Source organism: Silurus aristotelis, assembly GCF_946808225.1.
Source record: "Silurus aristotelis genome assembly, chromosome: 25".
Lineage (NCBI taxonomy): Eukaryota > Metazoa > Chordata > Actinopteri > Siluriformes > Siluridae > Silurus > Silurus aristotelis.
The window spans coordinates 13,622,136-13,649,094 of NC_139598.1; the positions used below are offsets into that span (position 1 = coordinate 13,622,136).

A 26,959-nucleotide genomic window follows, 5' to 3' on the forward strand; every position below is an offset into this window, starting at 1 on the left:
TTTTTTGTTTGTTTGTTTAGCTGCCTGGCTTTCTCTCGGCAGGGGGCGCTCTAGGCTATCCTCTAACCCCGTTCAACGTCACAGAAGAAGACCAATGACGACTTTGTGAACCGAGTATTTCTCTCCGGGCTTTGTTTTATTGATCTTCAGAGGAGTTTGATAATTAAGGTAATGATATGTTGCAGCAAATATTACATACTATATAGTACTTTTTTTTTAATTGCAGTTGCTCAACGGGATGTATTTATTCCAGTTCTAGCTAGTTAGCAAGACTGCTAATCGCAGGCTTGTAAATTTAACGCACTTATGTCTCCGATTTTTTTGTTGTTAGCTTCAGAATTTTAATATATGATAATATATATGCAACAAATACTTATATTTACCAATAAAACATGTATACATTTATATATATCTTCTATTAAATGGCTTAACTAGCCAGCTAGCTAAGTTTAACGAACAGTGAGTACAGACATAAGTGATGGTGTGTTTGTGCTAACTTTGCTTTGTTTTTTTTTCTGTTTTTTCTTTTAATTTCTTGATCTTGATACAGTCTTTAAAATACACACCATTTAGTCTAAGGTGAAAGAAACCAAACGCTGTAAATACGCTGTAAACTGGAGTTGATATTTCGCCTGGCGGAAATACCCTAGAAATCTCGCGATATTTAGCGAGACTGGCTTAAATTCTCCCTTCGTTTGAAAACAGTGATGGGAAGATCGGATCAATTTCTTGGCATGATTCTTTGAATTCCGTTCTTTAAAATGAACAGATCTTGTTTTGATTCATTTAGTTAATTTCGTTCTTTGATCAGAAATAGGCAGAACATCTACATACACAAACTTGGACTGTAGTTCCAATTTTTTTATACATACATACATACACACATACATACATACATACATACATACATACATACATAAAACTGCATAGCATATACTGGAGTCTCATTGGGAAAAAAATAAATGATCGACTCCCATGTGATACTAGTCAATTCTGATTCCTTTGTAATGCACTGCATAGCATCTATGGAATTCGCCTGAAAGAATGAACGACTCGGACTAGAAGAGGGGTAAACTACTTGGTTTGGGAGGTAAACTGCTCTGTTCTGTTCCCTGTACATAACCTACAGAGATTTTGCGAATGCTTTGCTCAAGCGCATCCATTAGTCTCCTTCTTCTCGTTCTTCTGAGTCACATTAAAGACTCGGAACGATTAGAACGGAACTTTCATGAACAACCCATCAGTATATTTGGCTGATTGACTTGTCCGGGTGAAACCCTGCATTTATTTTATTTTTTTTAATCCCTGATAGTCATTTCTCCAAATGAGATTGAGACGACTTTTGAATCCACCATACCTAACCATGTCTGTTTGCCACCGTGAGCAGGTCTTTACTTTCTTCATTTTGCTTCCAGAGACTTATCTTTGTAATTATTTGTGTGTTCCAGTCCAGCCTTCTAATTCTTACTACTGACAAGAGGTTTGCCTACTGAGGCATGTTTCTAAAGTCCTTTGTTGTCTTTCTCCAAATGTACCCACCTATTTAACCAATGAGCTTGCCTGTTTGGCATCATGAGCAGATCCTTTTCTTTCTCCATCACTTTGGCTGAACTTATCTTCAAGTCTTATATCTGTGTTTATTTGCATATTTCAGTCAAACCTTCTAGTTTTTACTGCAAAACCTCTCGTTTTTATCTTGTAGCAAGGCCATATATCTCTTAGTCCTTTGTTGTGTTCCTCCAAACGAGATCAAGACAAATTTCTCTGTACATTGGCGGAAACAATGTTTCTGTATTTCTCCTGCTGCTATCATCGAGTTACATCATCAATACAAGTTAAGTGAGCTCATTGCAGAAGCAGCGATGCAAGCCCAAGCATTGATGCAACATCCACCATACTTAACCAGTGAGCTTTTCTGTTTGGCATCGTGAGCAGATCCTTTCTTTCTCCTTCACTTTCCTAGAGGTTTATTTTGGTTCCAGAGGCTGATCCCTTTAATTATATTCAGTCCAGCATTCTAATTCTTACTGCTGATTAGATGTTTGCATCTTGTGGCAAGGCTTAATATATTAAAAATTGTATATGCTCTTTAACTACTTTTCTTTATAGAATGTTGGAGTGTGATATCTTGTTGGTGATATCACTTTTTTTATGTATAAAATTTTTTAATATTATTTTTTTAACATTTCTTACAATGCTTATCATCAACTGCTCTCTGGATGTCAGTGGTTTCTTTCTTTTCACCATATTTGAGTTTGTTGTGTTGATTTTGTCCGACGCTAGTGCTGTAGAGCTCAATACAAAAACCAGAACTCGAACCTAGAGTTGAAATTCAGAGCTTTTAATTGTACAGTGCACACCTTAGCAAGAAAGAACACTGGTCAATCATGTGTTTCAATTGAAAAATGAGTGGGTTCAGCAAAACGTGCCATGTTTAGAGCTGAGATAAATATTAAACTTTTGAGCTTAAACACATACCGCTTCGGTGTATAGCTGAAAAATTACAAATGCTGGTGGTGAGGGTAGAGTAAGCTGCCCATGCAAGAGCACAATCAAACACAAACACACACACACACATGCAGGACGAGAGCATAGACACAGACTTGAACTCCCAGCCATCCCAGATATAAGCATGAGTTTTGATTTATATATGAGTTTGTAAGAACTCAGATATTGACCATAACCTATTTGCAGGAGTCCCTCATGATGGCACTAAAGTCAGGCGAGGAGCGCCTCAAGGAGATGGAGGCAGAGATGGCGTTGTGAGTATCGTTATTATTACCTTCGTTATCTCACCATTTTTTTAACTCGTAAATTTGAGTAATTCATGCCGATATCCTCATGAATAAATCTGGCCGCATGACATTCCATGGCTCTAATATTTGCCTTCGATCATCATGCAAAATGGTTTTCTGTACAGGTTCGAGCAGGAAGTTTTGGGAGGGCCGATAGCTGTGAGTGCAGGAGGCGCTACTGTAGTCGAGGCTGTTCCAGTGGCTCTGGCTGTGCCGGCTGTACAAGCTATGCCGATAGTCCGGCCCATCATTGGCACAAACACCTACCAACAGGTACATATGTAAACCAGTAACAGATTAGTCTCGATGCCAGTTACTAGTGATGGTAACGCCAGCTCCGCCAAATGTAATTTCACACAAGACCTGGTATACATGCATCTACTAAAAAAAATTAAATTAAAAAAATGAATATGAAAGGATGAAGAAGCAGAAAATAACCTTTCTCTTCCTTCAACAGGTCCAACAGAGCTTGGAGGCTAGAGCTGCTACGTTGGTTGGACCACCACCTCCTGCATTCGTTGGGCCAGGTACGTTCAGTGGTTGTACTGTTTTAAGTTGTGTTGCAGCATCAACACGAGAAGTAACGCTTGTCTGCGGAATTATTTCTTGTTAGCCGTACCTGCAGTGAGGCCTCCACCGATGATGCGACCTGCATTTGTTCCACACATCCTACAAAGACCAGGTAACTAGCCAACAGTGTATTATATTAACTTAATCGTATTAGCTATCGTGTGCAAAAAATGTCTACAGAATAAATGTGTGGAGGTTTGGATGCATGTCTTTTATTATCTTTCTCTTATGCATCTCTCAGGGGGACAGAGAATGCCGATGATGCGTGGCCCTCCACCGCAAGGTCTGATGGCACCGCCGCTGCCCCGTCCTCCTCCTCCACCACCGATGATGATGGCGCCTCCGATGGCCGGACCCCCTCAGCACCCTATGGCTCCTATCGGCCCACCTATGGGGCCCATGAACTCAGTTCCATCCGTAAGGCCTTTGGTTTCCTCTACGTCGAAAGTTTCTTATAGTATAATGGCACAGTATAATCTAAAATTGGCATAAAATAAAATTACCGAATTTAAATAGGACACGTCTCAGTTTTTAATCCTGCGAAATAACAAAATCCTAAAATGTCTAGCAGGTGAAAATCCTCTTCCTTTTCATTACAAAAGTTTCTAAAACGTTGATGTACGAGGAACAAAAATGATGCACACGTTAGGATAAAAATTGCTTTAATAATAAAATTTGATTGCTTTAATAATTGCTTTATCGATTTGCCAACTTCTGTTTTAAACAAATTAAAAACTATATTTATTGTCTAAATACTATTTATATTCATGCATTACATATCACATTTTGGAATAATGCAGCTGTCATATTTCAGTGATAGTAGTTCTTCTTTCGGTTAATGGCTGGAGATATGAATCTAATATTTTTCTTTAGCAGGTCGACACAATGAACACAGTATTAGCGGCTCCACCTCGACCAGTGACGCAGGCTCCACCCAAAGTTACCCCCAGCATTATACAGGCAGCTCCCACCGTTTATACAACACCGCCCGCCCCTAAGAGACCAGACCCGAGGGCACAGAGACAAGCACGCATGGTAAAGACTTTTCACACTTACACATCGTAACACTTGCGTTCATGTCCCTTTAAACTTTGGAGAATGCAAGATATTAACCATTTGTCAGTAGTGACCCAATTGAAAGGGCCATTGGGTCATAAACAAACCATGCCTTTATTTCTGTAACAACCTTATTTTTAAGGAACAAAGTTTCTTAACGATCATATGTCATATAGATATCGCTGATTTTTCATTTAACTCGTATATGGATCTGCTACATTTCCTTTAAATTATCTGTAGAAATTCAAAATGTTCTTTGAAAAACTCGCACACATTGGACCATGGATTCCAAAGCTCTTTAAGCAAAAGCAAGCAAACGTTGAACATATGATTTATGTATATGATTTATTAGCAGCCTCTTTTTGTTTTATTTATTTATTTATTTATTTTTTATACAATCTATTCGGTTAATTTAGAATATTAGAGCTGTATTGATTCGGTTCATCCTCACTCCTTAATCCTCACATGTTTGTAATGAATGTCAGGAGGAGCTGGCAGCATCAGTAGCTGAACAGCAGGCAGCTGCATTGGCAGCCGGGCTCCTTGAGGCCAAGAAGGACAGTGTGACGGACGACAGCGTCATCGGGCCGAGCATGCCCGAGCCGGAGCCTGTACACATAGAGGTACTAAACTTTTGGCTTAATTCTATTGTTAATCATTTCTTTTAAGTATTATGAGATTTGCTATATTTTGTAAAGGTATGTAATGTCTAAAAATCTAAAAATAAATGGTTGGATATCATGTGTTCACACTGGATAATCGGTGTAGTACAAAAACATTTCAGCCAGGCCGCATCTCCGGCACTGTGCGTAGTGCAGCAGGTGGAAAAATCAGACAACTTTAATGATCCAATAGGGATATTGTTGGGTTTCTCTCTGTGCAAAATGAAAGTGAAATTAAAGAAAATGGAGCAGAATAGCAGAAGTGATAGTTATACGAGTACTGTTAAACATGAAACAATTTATTATTATTGCACATAATTGCCCAAGATGTTAGCGTTCTATAAGTGGCAGGAAAATCTATATCTATATCATGCTAACAGCTATGTCAGCTGTTGTTAACTTAGCAGGAGGAGTTCTATAGTTTTAAGGCATATTGGTTTGTCCATCGCTCTAAAATTTCTGACCGTTCTGTTCAGTCCTTTTTGTAGACCTGCTCAAATCATGAATGAAATAGACAGACCCAAAACGGTGTCTTAGAACATCTTTCTCCTGAATGTTCTGTTTGTTATAGCAGTGTTCCATTCTGTTCATGTGTAGCCACCAGAGAGCATCACAGAGGATAAGAAGGGAAAAGGGAAACAGGAAAAGGTGAGGAAATGCATCCGTACAGCTGCGGGCACCACTTGGGAAGACTCCAGCTTAACAGAGTGGGACACTGGTATGTTTATTCTCCCCATTTCCACTTGAACTTGACAAAGTAAAATGATGAATGTATTTAACCTGAGACTTTATTTCCTTTTATATTTGATACAAACATGCTCCTGTTACTCTGCCCAATCTTTTTTTTCTATGAAGGCCCAAAAATCAAACTTGTAAAATAAATGTTGCATTATACCATTTCCTCACATTTATGATTCAATATTTAAAGATGTAATATATGAATAAAAACATGACTGTAATCTGATTTACTATTGCAGATTTATTTTCAAAGCTCTTGTTCAGTGAAACTGATACAATCCAATGTACTGTAAAATAGAGTTCAGTGACTAATACAGCTATTCCTCCCCCTCCCCCAGCTTCTGGTATTTCTGCTATAAAATAACTGAATGAAAACTTGAGCGTAATAAGCATGTTCACTTCTTCCGAACTCTTCTGTGTTCAGACGACTTTAGGATATTCTGTGGAGATCTGGGGAACGAGGTGAACGATGACATCCTGACAAGAGCATTCAGTCGCTATCCATCCTTCCTGAAGGCTAAAGTTGTACGAGATAAACGCACAGGGAAGACCAAGGGTTATGGCTTCGTCAGCTTCAAGGACCCCAATGACTATGTGCGTGCTATGAGGGAGATGAACGGTGAGTGGATCGAGGCTATTATTACTATAAATAGAATTTCTGGGTTTAAAAGTGTTTTCGGGATTGTAAACGTTTGGTGGTCTGATCTATAAAAAAAAAAAAACGTTACGGAATCATAAAAGGCCAGTAGACGCAAGTCATTTTTATTAATTTATTCTACTTTGTCAAATACATATTTTTAGCCAGGCTTTTACCATATATTAAATATTCGAAGCAAAGTGAAAGTAATGGGTTTTAAAAGCTTAAAATGCAACAACAACAAAAAAATTTACTGAAATAAAACAAAAGTATGAAATGCAATGAAACAAAATATATTTTTAAAATTTTAATTACTCCAACCATGTTTATGATACAGATTACGTACTTGTCATTTTAACACAATTCCAGATTAGGTTTTGATGTTTGTGAAAGATCATCAAATCTGCAAATATAATTCATCATAGATTTCTAATCCTGTTCTTTGTGTGCTTACAGGTAAATATGTCGGCAGCAGACCCATCAAATTACGAAAGAGCTCATGGAAAGACAGGAACCTTGAGATTGTACGCAAAAAGCAGAAAGAGAAGAAAAAGCTCGGGCTTAGATAAACTCAAAGACTCGAGTCAAAACTGTAGTGCAGGTTGTGAGAAATATCACCTCCGTCTCCTGTTACACACCGATGGACAAGACTGGAATTTATCGATGTTCAATTACACAGCTGTGGTGGCAGGAGATCGGAGTGGATCAGCAACATTGGTTACATAAAGTCTGAAGCTTTGATTAATGATATTGGCTGCAGTTTGATGTTGGATCTCGTTTTACTCCCCACTTCCCTACCCGGGTCATTACAATGCACCGCACCGATACCTCCTGGTTTTTGATTGGTCTTTTACAATTGCATTCAAAATTGCATTTCAGATATACCTAGTACAATTGTGTGTTTTATCTTGATTTTTGTTTCCAGAAATCTCTATTTTGTTGTTTAGATTGTTGTTAGAACAAGCTGGTTATAAAATAATTCAAAACCTGTCAATAAATCATGTTTTATTTCACACAGAATTTTGTATATTACTTGACTCATTAATTGAAGGAGTCCTTGGGTATAAATTGGACAAAAGTATAAAGGGAAGGTTTTCATGAATTAGTGTTCTTCGTTTCAGTGAGGATAAAAGTCGGAGAAAGCTGCGATAGACAGACGGATGGACGGAGTAAAATATAGGAAAACCTGACCTTTCCTGCCATATGTGATTCTTCTCCAAACTGTTACCACCAAGCTGAAGGCACACCATTGTATTGAACGTCATTGGATGCGGTATAATAAAATTTTGCGAAAAATCCAAACCTGTTCCAGCATGGCAATGCCCCTAGGCACAAAGTGAGCTCCATGAAGATATGGCTTACATGGTTTGGAGAGCAAGATCTTGAGTGGCCTGCTGTAGAGGACATTTCAAAGTTAAATATCTTACTTTTTATCTTGTTTTTTTTATTTTATAAAAACCAAAATTTGGTCAAGCACGCAGCAAGCTGATTATTTATTTTTTAGAACGTCAGAAATGAGATTATGGTCAAGGTCAATACCTATTTAACATATAAATCAGACTCCAGATAGATATTTGTAGCATCGACCAGATACAGATAATAGACACCAGATCACTTATGCTGACACGTTTTTTTTGGCCAGATGGGAGAAAACCAGAGAACCCTGAGGAAACCCGAATGCCTGGAGTTGATACAGTTGATACGTGATGTGATACATGCCACGATACAGGGCGTGGAGTAGAAGATAGTGAGAAATGAGTTTCAAATAAATAAAAAAAACAATTGGAAAGCTAGAATTCGAGAAAGAAGATTCTTCTCTAACGATATTGTGATAATTCTTAAATATTCCAGTAGGAGGCGCACCGACATTGGAATGTTTCTTTTGGGGTTTTTTTTTTTTTTTTTTTTTTTTTTTTAAACACACGTCTACTTACTAAAGTACATACTTCGTTGCCTTTTTTTTTTTTTTTTTTTTTTTACAGGAAACGCTAACCGAAAATAAATAGTTAGTAAATGGTTCCTCAGAAACAAAATTGTTTGGTTCCCTGTCAGACCTGCTTCAAATATGATCATGTGTCTTGAAAAAGCCTCATTTCCTAATTTCAGACTGAGAGTCCACTTGAGCAGTGGCATGAAGCGAGTTTTGACGGCTGCTACCGAGCACAACGAAAACACCCCGTAGTGTCCAGGATGCAGAGAAGAGGGACTGGTAGGATTTCTATCACAGCTCTGTGATTTTTTTTTATACTCAACATTTCATCTTGTACTTCTATGTTCAATCTTTTGTATTTCCTATTTGTTAGGTTTGCAGAGGAAGGCTGAAGTTTTGCATTTTTAATTTTTTTTTCAAACTATAACTCGTATCTATCCAACTGTCTGTCTGTCTGTCTGTCTGTCTGTTAATACAAAGGGTGCCAATATTTTTTTACATGAGCAGCCAGAACACACAACTTTATTATATTCTCTCTGAAATGTTGACTTAGTTGTCAAAAAAATATACATGTCCAAGTGTTTCACTTTTAGAAAATAGAGAAGCGATGATTCGAAGTTGTCTGTCTGACCACAAATGTGTGTGTATGTATTTATTTACACACACACACACACACACACACACACACATATATATATATATATAATGTGTGTGTGTGTGTGTGTGTGTGTGGACACATTACCCATCCCATTACTCATTCCATATTTAGTCCCCATTTCCTGTTATAAAATTCTCCACTCTTCTGAGAAGATTTTTGTTCATTTAGCCACGAGGGTATAAGTAAAGTCAGGTCATGATGTAGGTTGAGGAAGCCTTGGATTCAGTCAGCGTTCCAATAAATCCCAAAGGTGTTCAGTGGGATTAAGGGTCAGTGCTCTATTGCAGGCCACTCAAGATTTCTGGAACAGGTTTGGGTCTCCTAGATCAAGTGAAGGGAGAATTTTATGCTACCGCATCCAAAGTCTTCCTTATACAATTGTGTACCTTTGGGGAAGAATCACAATAGCAGTGGTGGACGGTAACGAAGTAAATGTATTTCGTTACTGTGCATAAGAAGCTTTTTCGAGTATCTGTTCTTTACTGAAGTATTTCCATTTGGTAAGACTTTCACTACATTTCAAAGTCAAATATCTTTCTACTTAACTGCATTTTGCAAAATCAGTCGTTTCTTATTTTTATGAGTCGATAAAAACTTAACTAGTCAAACACGCAGCAAACTACCAATCAGGGTCACGCGCCAGCTCTGTTTTGAACTTGTTTTGTCTGGCACTTGGTGGTATCTACTTATCTCCAACATACAGTCCAGCATCAGTTCAACAGCATGCAGAACATTTTAAGAGAAATAAATGACACCACGACACCCGTGGCCTTGTTTGCATGATTCTTTTTATAAAGTAGTTTTTAGAAGGTTTTGGGCTCATGATAAATTTAATAGATATCAATCAGTGTTTAGCTCATTATTATCATTCTTTTTTTTTTTCAGATCAGAAATGAAATTCTCAAAACTACTTGTTCAACCTCCAGATCATTTAGTCACTTGTGTTCATCATAAGCAAATTTCTTGTTGATTTATTCAAATTGCGAACGATTTGGTACAATTCATTTAATGTCTGCTGTTTCCTACATTATCAGTTGTTTTTGTCATGTTGATCAAAATATATTATACTGGTTTCACCTCAATCGTCTTAACCCCCCAAAACATCTGGGCATCAGTTCATTGCATAAGTGATTGAATGCAAAATGGTTAAACCAGTGGTCAGAATCTCTAAACTAAAACTTTTTTTTTTGTATTTGTGACTTGAATGAATTGTGCAGATGAATCTTGAATGTCACTAATAAAAGAGTGTATGGCATCAGATCAGCCAATAATCAACTAGTTCTCTAAAACAGGTCAAAGGTGAATCTTGTGAACATTCGATTGGAGAGTGTATACAGAGCGAAACATAGAATTATAAATTCTGAAAATGGATGAACAACAAAAAAAAACACTATTACAGTACAGCTAAATGTGTGAATCCTGAACGGTCTCTTACAATCGAATAAATCAAATATGCAATCGAATAAATACATTGTGCACATTGTTTTGAGAAATGCACTTACTGATTTGCAAATATTAAGGATGATTCGAGTAATGCTCCAAAGCAACTGGGAAAAAATGTAATAGGTGTTTAGGTGTGCTTAGAGTAACATTAGTCTTTTCACATAGACTGAGTTGGTTAAGCAAAAGTCTTGTGACAAAAAAAATCATAATAGGAACTACATGTACTTTGGCCACCACTGATGTCTAGCAAATGGTGTCCCGATTCTTTTGTCCAAATAGTGTATTACTGGGACAACTGTAAATAATTAAGTCAAAGGCATGACTTAGTAAAGAGATCATTAAGTGATCTAAATGGCCACAACTTACAATCTCTATACTAAGTCACGCCTTTGACTTAATTATCTCATTCCCAATACCCCTGACATGCCCCTGGCTTTACTTTGTTCCCTCTTCATACTAAGTCATGCTCCTTACTTAATTATCTCATACTGTCTCCATACTAAGTCATGCTCCTTACTTAATTATCTCATACTGTCTCCATACTAAGTCATGCTCCTTACTTAATTATCTCATACCGTCTCCATACTAAGTCATGCCTCTGACTTAATGATCACCTTCCCAATACATTAGAAGTCATGGCTGTGACTAAATTATCTCATTCCCACTCCATACTAAATCATTCCTCTAATTAAACGATCTCTTTCCCAATTCATACTAAGTCATGCTTCGGACTTAATGATCTTGTTCCCACTCTATACTAAGTCCAGGCTGTGTCTAAATGATCTAATTCATCCTCCATATGAAGTCATGTCTCTGACTTATCTTGTTTTCTCTCCATAGTAATGCCTAGTGACTATTATCTCGTTCCCATTCTTTACTAAGTCATGTCTCTGACTAAATGATCTCGCTCCCACTAGCAGAATGTGCCTATGAAGTGGTGGTCATGACTTCATTATCTTGTTTCTACGTCTTCAAGAAGTGCTCATGTAATTATCTCGTTTTGTGTGTTCAAGGTCTTGCCTAAGAATGAATGATCTCGTATCTAACGGTTACCAACGTGTACCATTCATTATGATGATGATTGATGAACGAGTCGTGTGTATGAGTGTGAAGTCTCCAAAATGCCGACCACCAGTGAGCACACATCCTCCGCCCCGCGCTGAGAGGCGCGCGCCTGGATTCCTTTTGTCCGACTGGGCACTTCAAGGAACGATCCATTTTGGAAAACAAAGGGGGGGGGACTACGTTTTTTTTTTTTTTCGAAAATTGGATTAAACGCGCGCTCTTAGTTATTCCCCTAATAAACCGGTTTGAAGCATGTTGTCAGTGGTGTTGGTTTGTTTTGTGTGTGCGTCATTTGCGCCATCGTGATACACCAGGATTCCCGCCGCGTGCGACTCCCACCGGAGGCTTTCTTGGCGTGGTCTAACAGACACCCCCCCCCCCCCCCTTCCCTCAGCTTTCCCGTGATTGGTCGCGTGTTTAGACGCGAAGGATGAGAGCGCTCAGAGCGGCGGTTCGCATGCGGGCTATGAGACGTGCGCTGTAACCATGCAATCACCGCGGGGAAAATGGCGAATCGTACACTGAGATCGGCGTGTGACGATACGGCGGCTTGGGATTGCTTAAGGGACGTGCTGGAGCTCGAGAAGACCACCATGCTGTCTGCACACTAAGCAGGCGGTTCTCTTGTTCCCTCTTGTCTCCTCCTTCCTCTGGGTCTCAGATCGGCCGCTTCGTCTTAGGACACATCAAGGATGTAAAGCAAAACTTCGATTCATGTCTTCAGGTAAAGAAGGGGCTTCGCGATCGTACCCAGGACCTTTACCTACAGACAAACGCGTTGATTTGGAGGTCCTCAGCTTGCAGCTCTCCGATAAGGATCCAGGAATGGTGGTAAGTGTGTTGGTCTTCTTCTTCTTCTTCGCCTCTCCTATGGATTGTTAATATGCAGCGGGTTACACGTGACCGAGTGCTGGGACGAGCGAGTGGTCTTCAAGAGATCCTTCAACTTGACATCTGTGCAAACGAGTTCTCTGATCTAACCTGGTTAGCTTCTGTCCTAGGTATTGTGTCCACCAAGACAGTGTTTGGTTTGGTGGTGGTGGTGGTGCCAGCTCACCATTGTAGACCATGTATCTTGCAACTCTAGCAACCTGGGGGGTTTATTGTCTGTATCTGATGCTCAACACAAAGCCTAGGTGATGGTCTTGGAGCCCCTCCCTTTATTACATAGTGAGAGTGTGGCCGTGTGTGTGTGTGTGTGTGTGTGTGTGTGTTGGTGGACTGATGAAACACATGCTCCCATTGTTTTGATTCCCCTTCCCCATCCTGTGGAATAATGACACCTCTAGACACAATGTATAAAACCAGCACACCACCATCTTGAAGATATAAGATATAATAGGACAGTATTATTTGGTCATTGCGGGTTTGGATGCACGCCCGAGGTACACTGATCTTCTGGGAAACGCCAGAAGGATGTTTGCTTAGAGATGTGGATCTACCAGTTCCACTGGATATGAACTAGTATGGAAAGTCAGATGTCCAGGAGAAGTACACATACATGCAAATTACCAGCTCTATTTGGACAACCATCCTTGTTGAAGGTACTAATGTATTTCCGATCCAAGAAATCCTGTACAGTAATGCTCTCATTATGCTCTCTTCGCTTTTCTCCTTGTTTACCTAGTTCACCTGGCTACCTTCAAGTTTGTTTAGATCCGACGGCATCGTATCGGTTTATAATCGCACACACTTTCAGGCCTCCTAAGGATGTGTCCTGTGCTGCCATGGTGTCAGCGGTAGGCAACCGAGGTGTTTAATTACCCACACAGCATCATGGTTCTGTTAAAACCGGCAGCACGGATTTGTAGACCGTCTCAGGTGATGTCTGCCAACGAGACACAAAGCTATTTTGAGTGCTTTGGTTCCATTATCCTAAATCCAACCATCATTCGAGGATCAATATAGCAGATGGCCTGCTTCTGTAACTTAGTGTTTTATATATATATATAGTCCTCATTTATGTGGATGTTTTAAAACAAAAAAAATTAGAAAAGCAGCCTTTTCACAAACAAATTGTGTTTCCCAATGCACACAATGTGTTGTGTTTTTATAGCTGCCTGGTGATAATTAGGCTAATTGGGGACCAGTCACTCCTAGGGCCTTGGTTGCAAATGAGGACCGGTCCTCTTTAATTTAGTGAGCCCCTCTCATGCTCTGTCAATATTTGAGAAGCTCAGTACCCACTCTCTTGGACACACTCAACCACGCTTGTATGCCTTCAGAATATAGCCTGCGTGAGTCAGAAACGTGCGTTATGTAACTTGTCTTTTCGTTATCCGTTGCCGCTCGGGTTGTCGCATGTACATAAAGAAGCCCTGAATGCGCATGTGCAAGAATGCGAGTGAGCAGAGATGCATGGGGCAATAATATACTTTCCAGCCCTCATTGTTTTTGGTTACGTGCACGGGCATTTCGACGAAGTCATTTTCTCCTAATTGCTTTTATTTTTTACTTTACACCAAGTCATGATCTATCTGTCTGACTTCATAATAAATGGCAGCTGGTGGTTAAGTGTTCGACCATGAAGGTGCAGGATCTTATTTTTCTAATTACCTAAAGCACAAGGTGCCATTACTTTATCATAAAGTATAAACGTAAATGGCGGCCACCACACCGACTAAGTAACCGCAGACTACTGGTTGGCTTTGTTTTCTGACCTTTCTTCACGCCCACTTCACGACTAGCATATTTAATAATATCCATTATACACAAGCATTGTTAAATTCTGCTTTCTGATTGGTCTGATTTTCAAATATAAGGACTTTCCAGCTGTTCTAACACATTAACAACAAGGGCAATTATTATAAATCCAAAGAAGGAGTCTAACGTGTCAATGCTTTCTAATTACAAATATTCTCTCTAGGGGAAGAAGAGACTCAGATTTCTTTGTATTATTTCCATGAGATGGGAAGAAGAGGCACTGGTTGAAGAACCGCAAGTTCTGCAACTGTAAATGACAAAGATATAAGGTTCCTTAGTAGATGTGAGTTACACACTTGTATTTCATAGGAAAAAATGCTCCAGGGTGGTAACAGCCATCATGGCCCTCTATTTCTTCAATGGAAGTGGAAGTGGTAGCTCAGTGATTAAGGCTCTGGATTACTGATCGGAAGGTCGGGGTGTTTAAGTCCTTGCACTCCCAAGCTGTCTCTGTATGCGCCCTTGTGCAAGGCCCTTAACCCTTTGCTCCAGGGGTTCTGTATCATGGCTGACCCTGTGCTATGACCCCAGCTTTAGTGTGCTTCGATGTATATGTGACGAATAGAAACGTAATTTCTGATTTCTATGATGAGATTTCGGACATGGCAAGTGAAGTTCTAGCTGCTTCAAATCAAAGAAAATTAGCAAACTCCCAAACCACTGGTTACAATTGTCCCCAATGATGCTATTATTCGGGACAAAACCGCACTTTTGTTAAAGCTAATGTAGTACTTTTATTATATCCAGTACCTGGTCGATTTAACTGAACAAGAATGTTGCAAAAAGTGTCTTTTAACTTTAATGTGATTGTACAGATGTTTCAGTCCGTGGCTTGATTGATATTAATATTAATCACAAATATTGCGTTTTGTTTCCTATTATTTAGCCAAATTGATGTGTTGGTTGATCGCAACAAAAAAAATCACAATTCAAAGCAATATTGTTTGTGGATGCTCCACTTTTTTTTTCCGGTCAGTCTGTGGCTGTAGCTGGATAGTAATTCCAGATGTTCCTGAAATAGAAAGTGCTTCAACAGCATTCGCCAAAAAAAAATAATAAATAAATACATAGAAAAATTGGAGTGTGAGTGGGGGAAAACAATGTATTTTTAGATTCGAAGACCTAAAAGATTTTGTCTGTGGAGCTTTTTTTACAATGCATCATTGGGCCATTTGAGAGGGGATATTTCATGAAAGCATGAAATAAAATTAGCTGATACCTGGTTTGATAGCACATGTGTGTGTGCGCCGTTATAGCTTTTATTTGTCGAGTTTTTCCCGAAAACACCGCGTCTCAGTGGTCCCTTGAGATAGAAGACTAGCACTTTTCAGAGGCAACGATACTGTTAAGAACATCATTCCAATTTCTACTAAAAATAACTCGTCTTTCGTAAACCCTCAAAAATGAAGCGAACGGCATTCAGCCGTGTTTTTCGTCTCTCAGGGCTGAGTGAGAGAGCGAGAGAGTGCATGGTGAAAGAGGAGAGGCCATTTTGCTATGTTGTCATGGGATTTTTCTTTTCTTTTTTTTTTTTTTTTTTTTTAGAGAGGGCTATAAATTTTAAACCACTCCGATGCTCGTACAATGACGTGCCGACTTGTTAGGGGAATCAGGTAGGGTGTAATTAGCTTCAGCAGCTCATCACGAGGGTGTTCTGATGCAAGCCCCAGCTGCGTCTTTGACCTCTTTCCCAGCCTGAGAGCTAACAGCGTTCCCTCGGGTCAGAGTCGGGGCTTATTTAGTCGATGAGCTGCTCTCATGCCTCATCAACCCTCATCTCTTTAACCTCAGTGAGGTGAATCTTCCTCTCATAAAGTTCCTGCAATAGAAATTGTCATTTCAATTCAATAAAATTCGCCTCGCGGTTGAAGCGGATGGAAACGGGCATGTGAACGCAAAAAAATAAAAAATGGGATCAACTTCCTTTGGCAAGTAATTTCACTTCATGTATGATTAGGTGAATGGTTGTGTATAGGGTACATGAAGATTGGGATACACTTAATACTTGACACAGGATATACTTTTTCCATAAAAAAAAAAGTGTTCATTCCACCATAATCACTAGGGTTTTTGATTCTAGTCAGAAACACAGCTCAGAGAAATTCTTGCCCGGCTTCTGCTATGTTTAATCGAAAGATTCTCAGTCAAGACTGAGATAAAAACTGGATTTTTTTCTTTCTTCTTCCTTACTCAAATAAGACTTGATTCCAGAGTCAACATCCAAAACTATGGATGTCTTTATTTGGCTGGTTACTTCTTTCTGGTTGGAAGATGAAAAGAAAGTTTTCTGCCTTGTTTCTTTTTTTATGGGTTCCCGTCGGTCAGCAAGGTTCACGTCAGTGAAGTTCTATCCATCCGTTTATTAATACAGATCCTAGGGGGTAAAAATCACGTAGGCTTTAAAAAAATAAATAGATAAACGTATTCAATGCTCCAAAGAGGACAGTGTTAGTTCACATGTCGTTTTAGCTCTGTGTTGCCACGACAACGCCCCCTCAGAAACTCCAAAGCCGATTCTCCTGCGCTGGATTTGCCAAGTTTATTTTTGATTTTACGAATTCGAGAGATTTCTTCGACCCGAATTGCTTACACATAAATGGAAGTTGCTGCTGAGCTTTTAACATCATCCTGATAAATTATGCCGTCTGGACTTTCGTTTTTTTTTTTTAACACATTACGCATTTCCATTCGCCGCTCCTATAGAAACAGCTGCTTTGAACTTGTGCCCACATCCCGCTGTACCAGCGCAAGCGCTCTCGCAGTGGCATCGTTCCTGGTGCCACCCCAACCCTTCAGAGCAACCTTCTTATCCAGCTACGCGGTCAAAAGACACTCCTGTGTTCTCATCTTTATTTTCCTTCCTTTTCTTTGTCACACGTTGAGATGCTCTCTCACATACGCACCTCGTCCGACTCGTCTATTGCTCGGTGAAATGTTTTTTTACTCTTTCGGTTTTCTGTATTTTCCGTCCACCCTCCTCTTTCCCTCCTCTTTTTCTTCTCCGCTCTCATGTAGACCCAGCTGGGATATAGTGTTTAGTATGCTGCCCATGACTCTCTGTCTTTCCTGCCCCTCTACAGAAAGCAGGACAGGGTGTTTAGCAATGGGGTGAATGTGGGGGGGTAGGATGTTGCACTGTGGGAGCACAGTTTCCAAGAGACCCTCATCCGGAATGCTTGTCCTGAGTTTGACGCTGTATAAGTCCAACCCTATTGGATCTCCTGATTTCAAGCTTTGCGAATGACTGATACTTAGGGCCTTAAAGCAGTGGCTAGTAAGGATTTTGTGTTTTGCAACAGGGAATTACATAACATGGGTCGAAGTGTAGTCATGGCCTTGAGAGGTTTGGGGACTTATCCATAATATCAGTGAAAGATCTTTGAATGAGGGACTTTAGAGAATTAGGGGGATGGGTGGGTTCCTAAAGAAGAGGCTCGGGGAAGTATCAAGCAGAGGGAGGGGAGGTTCCCAGGGCTTTTAGAAGCCACAAGTGAAAGGGAAGGCCAAGGTCTGCTTTGTTCCCGGAAGGTCGAAGGCCATTGGAAAACTGTTGGATGAAACTCAACATTTACAGGTCTTTTTGAAAGAGGAAATCTCCAAAGGTACATGTTGTTTATTCTTGATTTTTAAAATCATTTGAAGAGGGCCTCGAGTAGCTTTGGGAGTTTTTTTAGGAGTTCAAGTTCTTCAGCAGTTCAGATTCATTCTCTGGCCATCAACTTAACCATCAAAGTAGCATTGCACTGGTAATGCCGCCGTAACTTCCCACCTTTTCTTAGGTCCTTCAGCTGTACGCTACTTGGCATCTCACAAGCTCGACCTTTTGCCCCCTTGTATACTCCCACAGGGCTCTAATGATGCCTCATTCACAGTTTACTCTTCCTGTCATTTGTTTCATTCACTTCATTGTGGCCTGAACTATGATTGAGGGGTGAAGCGTTAAGGGGGGAAAGCAGAGGCACGGAAAAGACTCAACACTGTTTTTGAACCAGCTCTTCTACCCTGGAGGGAAGGAAACAGGGGGACGAACCTAAGTGGGAGAAAGAGACTGTGGGGGTGCCCCCTTATTTTCCAAGACAGAAGGAATAATCAAGAGTGAAATCATACATTTATAAGCTAGCCCAGTGGTCAAGTAAAAGCTTTAGTGCACTTGTCCAGGCCCGTGTTTTGGTTGCCCAGAAACCTAAATCTCACGTCTGAAGAATGGAGCTACAGTAATGTAATAATGTGTGTCAAGTTAACTAGTTAAGTGCATCAATACAGACTAAGAGTAACAAATGCGTGTGTAATTGTCCTTTTCTAACCAAGTTAATAAAATGGATGGTTTCAGGTCAGAAATCTGATTGGCTAAGATGGATTTAAAGCCATTGTAAAAAAAAAATAATAATAATTCTATTCCAGTGACTGCATCTAAGTAAGTTAGGCTAAATCTGTATGTTAAACCAATAACATGTAAAACTGGACTGTCAAAATCTTGCCCTGCATTCAATATCACTTTCGACATCTCAGAATTGGTTCGGCAGAGTTTCGACATTTTTTGCTCCTTCCTGATTGTGAAAAGATGGTCTGTCCTCTGTGCACACTAAAGAATCCCACTAGAAAATGTTCTTGTGAGCGGCCAATGTGTGCAGTGGTGCAGCAGGTGGTGGGATTCAGGATCGAATTCCTGTACTGTAGCTACAGAATCAAAGTGCGTCTCCTCACTGTGAGGCTCATGACGTTTTACTAGCACACCAACCAAAACCTTGTAGTTCCAAATTGAAAAAGGACAAGTTTTGGTCTTTATTTGGTTGTTAAATCTCAGCCGGGCAACTATGAAGAAAAACGAATAACTGGAACGAAAGATCTGCTTGTACTACGTTTCTGATTTGTCCACTCTTGACAATGCTTTGTTTTTGTAATTGTGGCTGCTACGTGCAACTAGGGTGAAGGTTTTTAGGAGTGAAGGGGCCAATTAGAGAATACGGGTAGCGACCAGATACGACGTTTTAAGCCAAGAAGCGTTTATCATCTCAACCATACGTGGTGGATTCGAGACTAGCTGTGTTTAAAAGAAAATACTATATTATCTACGTTTACACACATCACCTTTAAAATTGTTTCCTTGAACACCAATACAGCACTCCCAGTGTCTTTTCTGATGGTGTCTTCTGCTGTTCGCTGGATCTCCACAGCGTGCCAAACGGCGACCCACGAGTTGGATCTTAAACTTTGATCTTGTTGTTGAGATCGGCGAGAAACTCGCATGTGTAGAGAGCTCGGTGACCGATTGCGCATGGGCTCAGAATAGCAGAAGTGGTAACGCATGTGGCCGGATTAGCACCAACAACGAAACTTTTCTCCAGGACCCCCGGTGCTACATGAACAGCATAGCGCGGTCTCCATGCATGCAAATGGAGGTTGAGGTGTATGCAGAAATGTTTGGGCTCATCTGTTAGGATATAAAAGATGGTACTTCAAGACAGTTCACAATAATGTCTCTTCTGCTTGGGTGCCTTGTCTGTTGTTCTTTTGTTCTGTTTCTGGGGGAGACAAGGACACCAACTGGTGGTTGGCGGGGGGTAATAATGGCTGACTCCAGTTTAATTAGAGACTGTAGCACTGATGGGTTTTTGTTTAACGATTGTCATGTCAAACTTGTTTTATTCATCGTTTTTTACGGTCTTCAAGCAATTTTATTCACAATGTTTTTAATCAAAAACCACATCCTACAAGAGTAGAATGCAAAGTATGTATTTGTCAAGCTCAGTGCTAGTGAGCTGTCAAGGTGTGTTAGATCTTTTAGGTTTTAGGTCTGGGGTCAAGGGTATTGGGGTATTGTGTATGAAACTGTATTGTCTGCATGACTTACACTGCTCTACCATCACTAGCATAGACAATGAGCTGTGCCTCTACCACATACTGAGGTAATATCTATATAAATATCCCAGGCCTATTAGTGTTATTTTGCTCTGCAAACCACTGTATGCTTATTTTCATCTTCATTCCAGTTTTGTTCTGTGAAACGGTTAATGAGAGAAGTGTTTGTTCAATAGCGTGCTCATGCTTGCATGCAGCTTCTTGTAGCTGAAGCCTGTGTGGTTTCTATAGAGATGCTGCCCACATGATTTTCAATGTAGGCCTCTTCTATATTAAGCCACTTCTGTCTGTATCGCCACACTCATGCTGGCTAACTTGCCAAATAACCGGTTGTCAACCTTGAAAAAAACGTTCAACACTGTGTCTAAGAGTGGACAAATCATCTACACAGTTGTCTGAGACAAGCAGATTACAAGTAGGTCAGTTTATTCACAGGAGCTCAGGTTTATTTTTTTACTTTACACATCAGACAGCATGAGAAAGCAAACCACTTCCTGTTAATCTCTGTGATAAAAAAAAATTAAAAATCATCTCATATGGCATAATGTCATCCAGTTTTTTTTTTCTAAACAATTTTCTTTAATCTTTCCAAAAACAGAGGCATGAAGATGAAACAATGTAAAATCACTAACTAGACTGAACAATATACAGTCCAGTGTTTGAATGCTAGCAGAACAGTCACCTAGTCCGTCACCTTACAATTCATTTCTTTTGGTTCGACACAAACGTCTGAATGCCACAAGAAGCAAATTTCATACGAAATGTTCTATAAAGCTGGTGGTATAATTTCTAAAGGACAAAAGAGCAAAAAGGTATTTACATGTGAAAGAAGGAGACCACATCTCATTTTACCCTCATATTGTGAGGCTTCTTTTGCTAGTTTCTGAAATGTAACTTAATTCAAGTTTTATTTTTAGGATGTAAATCACTGAGACATATCACTTGTGCAAGAACTGAGCACTTATGGTGTCATTTAATGTTTATTAGTATTCTGGTAATCTTTAAAAAAAAAAAAATCAAATCGTTCTTTTCGCTGAGGGTTCTTTTGTTAGTGTTTTTAATCTAAATTTTTAATTTTTTCCTTTAATCGCAATTTGATCAAAAGCTCCAGTGCAGGCCTGGTATGATTTATTCCCGTATCGGGCTCTGATGCGAAAATCATATTTCGGCAGTCGAACCCTCTGCTGCTTTCCAACCCGCCAGAAGCCTTCGTTGCAAAAATATGCACTTCATCCAGCCCTATTGCCATGGAGGCAGCATACTCCCCATACCAGAGAATTCCTCCCGGACCCCACCCCTCCTTTCTTCACCGTTCACTTTCAGCCTTGATTATGACTGTTTGCTTGCCATTTATTACTTTTATTTCAAGTGATTGAGATGCAACAATTTTTTATTTATTTTTTTTTTTTTTTATGAATTAACAGCTTTAATTGAACGGTCTTTTTTTAAAATTTTTTTTAAGGATAATTATTGTGTATGTTTAAAAGGTCAGTCTAGTTTTGGTGGCAGCTTAATGGAAAGCAACTTGTTTAATTTGTAAAAGCAAAAATGAAGATATTGCAGTGAGAGAGAAAGTAGAGGTTTTATCTAGTCATAAGTATGGTATGTGATTTTTTAGCATTGCATTTTTTTGCTTTTATAATTCCCTCCACTCTTCTGGGAAGATGTTTCACTAGATTTTGGAGTGTGGTCATCAGCCACAAAGGTATTATGAAAGGAAGGTACTGATGTAGGTAAGAAGACCTGGGATGCAGTCAGCGTTCCAATTCATCCCAATGATGTTCAGTAGTGATGAGATCCGAGCTCTACAGCAGGCCACTCAAGATCTTCCTTTCCAAAGCATGTAAGATCTTCAAGGAGCTCACTTTGTGCACAGGGGAATTGCCATGCTGGAACAGGTTTGGGTTTCCAAGTTCAAGTGAATGCAAAATGTTATTACAGCGCATCTAAAGACGTTCTGTAGAACTGAGTGCCTCCAGCTTTGTGGTAACAGTTTGGAAAAGAACCACATATAGCAGGAAAGGTCAGGTGTTCCAAAACATTTGGAAATATAGTGTATGTTGCAGGTTTCTAAGCTGCTTTTTTGCTCATCACAGATATAAAGAGTGGTTTGAGAGTTGTTTGCTTGAACTAGACTGGACATTCTTATATGACCTGTCATCAAGATGTTTTCAGCCACGGGATGTTTTATGTTGTTTGTGTAAATTCAAAAGATGGTTGTGGGTGAAAACGGGGGGATCCATTGATTTTAAAAGATTAAAACCAGCCCGTCTGGCACCAGTAAATATTTTTACATTTGACGTGAACGTGACCTGAAGCTCACGTGTTTGGATTTTCGTTGTACTGCATGTATATATGGAGTAAAACAATACAATTGAAATGAACAGTTCCCAACATTTTGACTTTTAGAATGATCATGTACTTACTTGTTATAACAGCAGGTCATACAGTACCAGAAACCAGATAAGATTTATTGTAGCCAATTGTCTGTATGTAGATCTCTGGATTTTTTTTTTCCCCTCTAAGAAATTCTTTCTGTATCAGGATCCAGCATTTTGTTTATTTGTTGTTCCTTATCAGTAAGGAGTCTTTCAGCCCTGGTCACACGTGACCTCGGAACATTTCGTGTTATCTCTTCCTTATGGTGCAATGTCTGCCTAAACACATTCAGCTTTTGTTGACTGTGTAGTTCATTTTCATTGGCATACGTGAAGTCTGCTGGGGAGGGGGTGTTAATGGCTCCAATTTGTGTTAATTTGTCTTTACATTTGATCACACAATCAGGTCTCTGCCATTAAATCGGCTTCTATTCTCCCTTTGTTTTGTTTTTTTGTGCCAAGTGTCAGGACCCCACTGGGTTCGGAAATGCGTCGTGTTTGTGCGAGCAATGAGCCTGAACGAAATGCCCGGTAAGTATACTTTCATCTTCCACCTGTATTTAATGTGAAAGCAGGCTGGGGTTCAACAACTCACAGGGCACCAATCATCAGCAACTGAACTAAGAAGTCAACTTATCATCTATCTTCCCCACCCCCCTTTATATGTTTGACCGAGTAAAAAAAACGTGCTAATTTCCATACTACAAGCAGCATTGTTTAAAACGCTCAATAAAGCTGGTGGTATACTGTAAAGGAGGAGTATCCATACAAAAAACCAGTCATTATAATAACCAGAAGCATGCTGAATGGTTTGAAGCAGGTGATTCAATAAGACCATTTTGGCACGTGGTAGCGATTAATTTCACTTTGACCCACAGATTCTGTGACCAAGCGGGTGAGAGTTTTTTGACAAAAAAAAAAATTGATGAGGCTCTAATTATCAAAACGAGAGCACACCAGATTTTCTTAGGGTCCGTCTCGCCCACCAACAGCCATGCTATGGCCTTTTTTTTTTGTTGTTGGTTTTTTTTTTTTATTGGGATGTTAAATATCCCTCTGCTTGTTTAGCAGTATTAGCATGGCTGGGAAGAGGGTTTGGAAGGGGGCATGAAGAGATTTGTGTTTTTTTCTATAAAAAGAAAATTCAGAAAATAGGAGGGATAGCTCTCAAAGGTGAGGAAAAACAGAACCAGGGCTCAAACTGCCTTGTCGTAATGGCGCAATAGAGCCATATGGTATTTTGACTAATGATTTTAAATTGGTTTTTAGCGGTTTTGTTTGCAATTAATGATTCACCAAGTTGGTTTTAGGTTTAATAATTGAACATAAGTATACCACCAGCTTTTCTGTTAGCCAAGGATTCACTGCTTGTAGGTCTTAAATTTTTTTACGTCATTTTCCTAACGTTTTATATATTGGGGGTGTAGCGGTACACATACTCATACCGAAATCTTTCGGCCCTGGGCTTTCTGCAATCCTATTTACATACAGAACATAGTTCATTCAAATCTGAGATCCATCAGGAACATATTAAGTGGCAAGTTTGTTTAGTCTCCGTCTCACACGTTGAGCGTAATTTTTATTATTATTATTATTATTAAATGTAAAAACATACACAATGCCAGAGGTATAAAAAAGAAACTAGAGTTAGCGCAGAGTCACTGTGGCTACTCACACCGTACCGGAAATAAGATTTGTTTTACGCCTGCACGAGAACGCTAAAGAACCAATAGCGCTAGCATTAGCCGCTAACCCGGAAGTGGCTAAAGGTAGCGCTATGGATTCTTGAGCATTTTATGTGCAGCTTTATGAATTTCATTTAAAAGGAGAAAATCCTGACAATTCCTCATATCGAAGGAGTGAATGAATGAAGGGTGGAAGGAATGAAGACATTTGTTAAAGTCTGCTAAAATAAGTAGAACAATTAAGTAGATCATATCTTTAGAAAATTAAACATTAAATGTATATTACACACACATACACATCTTTATTACCCAAATGGGGTTTAACATGTAAACTATTTAATACAAAATCTTCTATTTATTTCTTTCCATTTAATCAATTTAGTTTGTGCCAATTCAATTGGTTACTCAATTTAATCAATATGATAGTGTATTGCATTATTTTCATTTATTCTTTTTTTTATAAAATATTATTTTATAAATGATTTAACCAGACATTTTATCTAAAATTGTTTTACAAATGTAAACTGTTGACGTTTACAAATGTAAATAATAATAAAAATACAAGCAATTTTATGTTTTGTTTTTCTTAACTGTAACGGGAATTTTGTGTACCGTAACACCCCTAATTTTATATATATATATATATATATATATATATATATATATATATATATAATATAAAATTATATAATATATTACACATACACACACAGGTATTCCCCAACTTTCAATCTAGATGCAGTGACACCATCGTAACTTGAAAATATCGCAAGTCGTGATATGGCCTAGCCTACCAGGAATCTTAAAGAATGTTGATCAGTTTAGGTTTGTATACAGTAATTTGTTAATATTTACTTCTAAATTATTTTAATAAAGTCACTATCGTCATTGTAAGATTGTAAAAAAAATTGTAAGTTGAGCCATCATAACTTGGGGACTACGTGAGTGTGTGTATATTTATTCATTTATTTATAGACATTAGCCAGAATGTAGATCTTACATTGTTACTGATTTAATCCCTAAACAACTACTCCGAATTTGGGATGTTATAGTGACTCAGACTTTGATTAAGGTTCATTTGCTGTCTAACTAAAATTTGAACCCAGACCTGCCCATGCCTGTTGATTATATGCATGTTGTCTCTTCATATTTGTTTGATGTATCTCTGTGTTTGTGTGTGTGTGTGTGCATGTTCGTCACTTGTAAGTTTCGTCCGTGTGTGTTATGCTTGCGCTCCTGCAGTGTGCTGTCTAAGCCCTCCAGAATGTACAGTTGTTCTATAGCATTACTACCAAGTTCTCTATATGGACTCGTTCTAAGTATTAGCAATTGTGTGTGTGTGTGTGTGTGTGCGCGTGTGCACGTAGGGTTGAGCTCCTTCCTTGTTTCTTTTAGGCAAACAGTATTTGTGCGTTATTAAGCGCACAGAAGTTAGTGGGAAGTTTGTGTGGCAGTTTGAGCAAGAACTGAGGCACTATAGATTCAAAGTTTCCTAACAACATTTCTTATATTAATTTACAGACTTTTTCACAGTAAATGGAAATTAATTTGCCGGGTTTTTTTATTGTTTTTTTTTTATATATATATAAAATATATATAAGACCCCTTTCACGTGACTGCTACCAACAGGAGAGGGTGGGCCAAACATCTACTTTCACTGAGACGTGAATTCAACCTCCAAATGTTTTGCCCTGAATGCACTAAACACTCACTCGCTAACTGCCCTCTTCCACATACTCGAGCTTAGACACGGCTATGATTGGCTAGTGACACTATGATTCGCAGGGAAGAATTTTTACTACAGGAGTGCTAATTAGAACAAGCATGTGTGCTAAGCCATGATGTAGAAAAGCTACTCAATAGCTTTTTGACTAAGTGCTATAAATGTATAGTATTGTCTTTAGTATTAGTATGCACTTGAACCCATTTGACTTTAGGTCTATCAATTGATTTGTCCATTTTGCTGAGTCAATTTGATTTATGCTGCATGTAGAAATGAATTCATTGCCTTGTACTGTTAATTCTGCTCTGGAGAATAGGGTTTAAATGGGTCCACTTGTAAAGCACTAATCCTTGAATTGTACATTGCTTTCACTTCTTTTTTTTGTTTTTGTTTGTTTTGTTTTTTTATAAACTGTAGTTTGTGTCCTACAAAAAAAAAAATCTAGCATTGTTTCATTGAATTGGGAAATGCTTTTAACGTATAAAAGGTGACTTCCTAATCTAGTTCTACAAGGTGATATTGCACAGTTTCCCCAGATTCATAATAATTAGCTGTATTTGATCGAAGGATCTTTAGATGTTTTTAAACGTATAGATTTGTTGGGATTTAAGACACGCAAAGTGTCACTTGAGCGATTCCACCAGAACAGCTGAGGGAGCCACAATTGTGGCACTGACCCCAGTTCAGATCACACTTCATCACATCAAATATTCAACAGGTGCCTGGGCGTGCATCGGTGACTGCAACAAGGGGCAAGTGAAGGAAAACGGGACATTTTGTAAAGAAGACAAACGGTTTATAAGAGCGGGAAATGCCGTAAGTCTCGGATCCTGTAATGTAAGACAGGCAGTTGTACGTGACTTCACAATGGCGGACAAGATGACTCTCAGCTATCGTGACTTGTGACCTTTGCCCCCCCAGCTTACAGAATGTTCAAGAAGAAAGGGATGTCTAAGGTACCACTTTAGGACCAGTTAAGGTTTCTCTTTCTGGTGTCCTTTAATGTTATGGCATGTTGGATTCGCAATGGTAGTGAATATTAAGAATTTGATTCCTT

At 39.1% G+C, this 26,959-nt stretch overlaps 2 protein-coding genes across 15 annotated transcripts in view; both read left to right on the forward strand.

Annotated features, from left to right (window-relative positions):
- The first annotated feature begins 15 nt into the window (after window positions 1–15).
- On the forward strand, window positions 16–7,478 carry rbm42 (RNA binding motif protein 42). 3 transcript variants are annotated; one of them, XM_083529997.1, is made up of 11 exons: window positions 16–168; window positions 2,695–2,762; window positions 2,921–3,068; window positions 3,253–3,322; window positions 3,409–3,477; window positions 3,607–3,782; window positions 4,239–4,400; window positions 4,907–5,044; window positions 5,681–5,801; window positions 6,246–6,440; window positions 6,915–7,478. In XM_083529997.1, the coding sequence occupies exons 2-11, from the start codon at window positions 2,704–2,706 to the stop codon at window positions 7,025–7,027; spliced, it is 1,251 nt and encodes a 416-aa protein (XP_083386123.1). In that variant the 5' UTR covers window positions 16–168; window positions 2,695–2,703; the 3' UTR covers window positions 7,028–7,478. The 3 variants fall into 3 exon arrangements, with proteins under 3 accessions (XP_083386123.1, XP_083386124.1, XP_083386125.1); XM_083529998.1 differs by having other exon boundaries at window positions 43–1,666; window positions 2,439–2,762; XM_083529999.1 differs by having other exon boundaries at window positions 43–168; window positions 4,242–4,400.
- An 888-nt stretch (window positions 7,479–8,366) lies between these two features.
- Window positions 8,367–26,959, forward strand: part of arhgap33 (Rho GTPase activating protein 33) — a 49,885-nt gene continuing 31,292 nt past the window's right edge. For 2 of the 12 annotated variants that reach the window (XM_083529788.1, XM_083529790.1), the window contains exons 1-2: window positions 11,948–12,385; window positions 22,957–23,025. In XM_083529788.1, the coding sequence (XP_083385914.1) occupies window positions 23,004–23,025 (22 nt within the window). In that variant the 5' untranslated portion in view covers window positions 11,948–12,385; window positions 22,957–23,003. The other 10 variants (XM_083529789.1, XM_083529781.1, XM_083529782.1 and 7 more) reach the window with 7 other exon arrangements.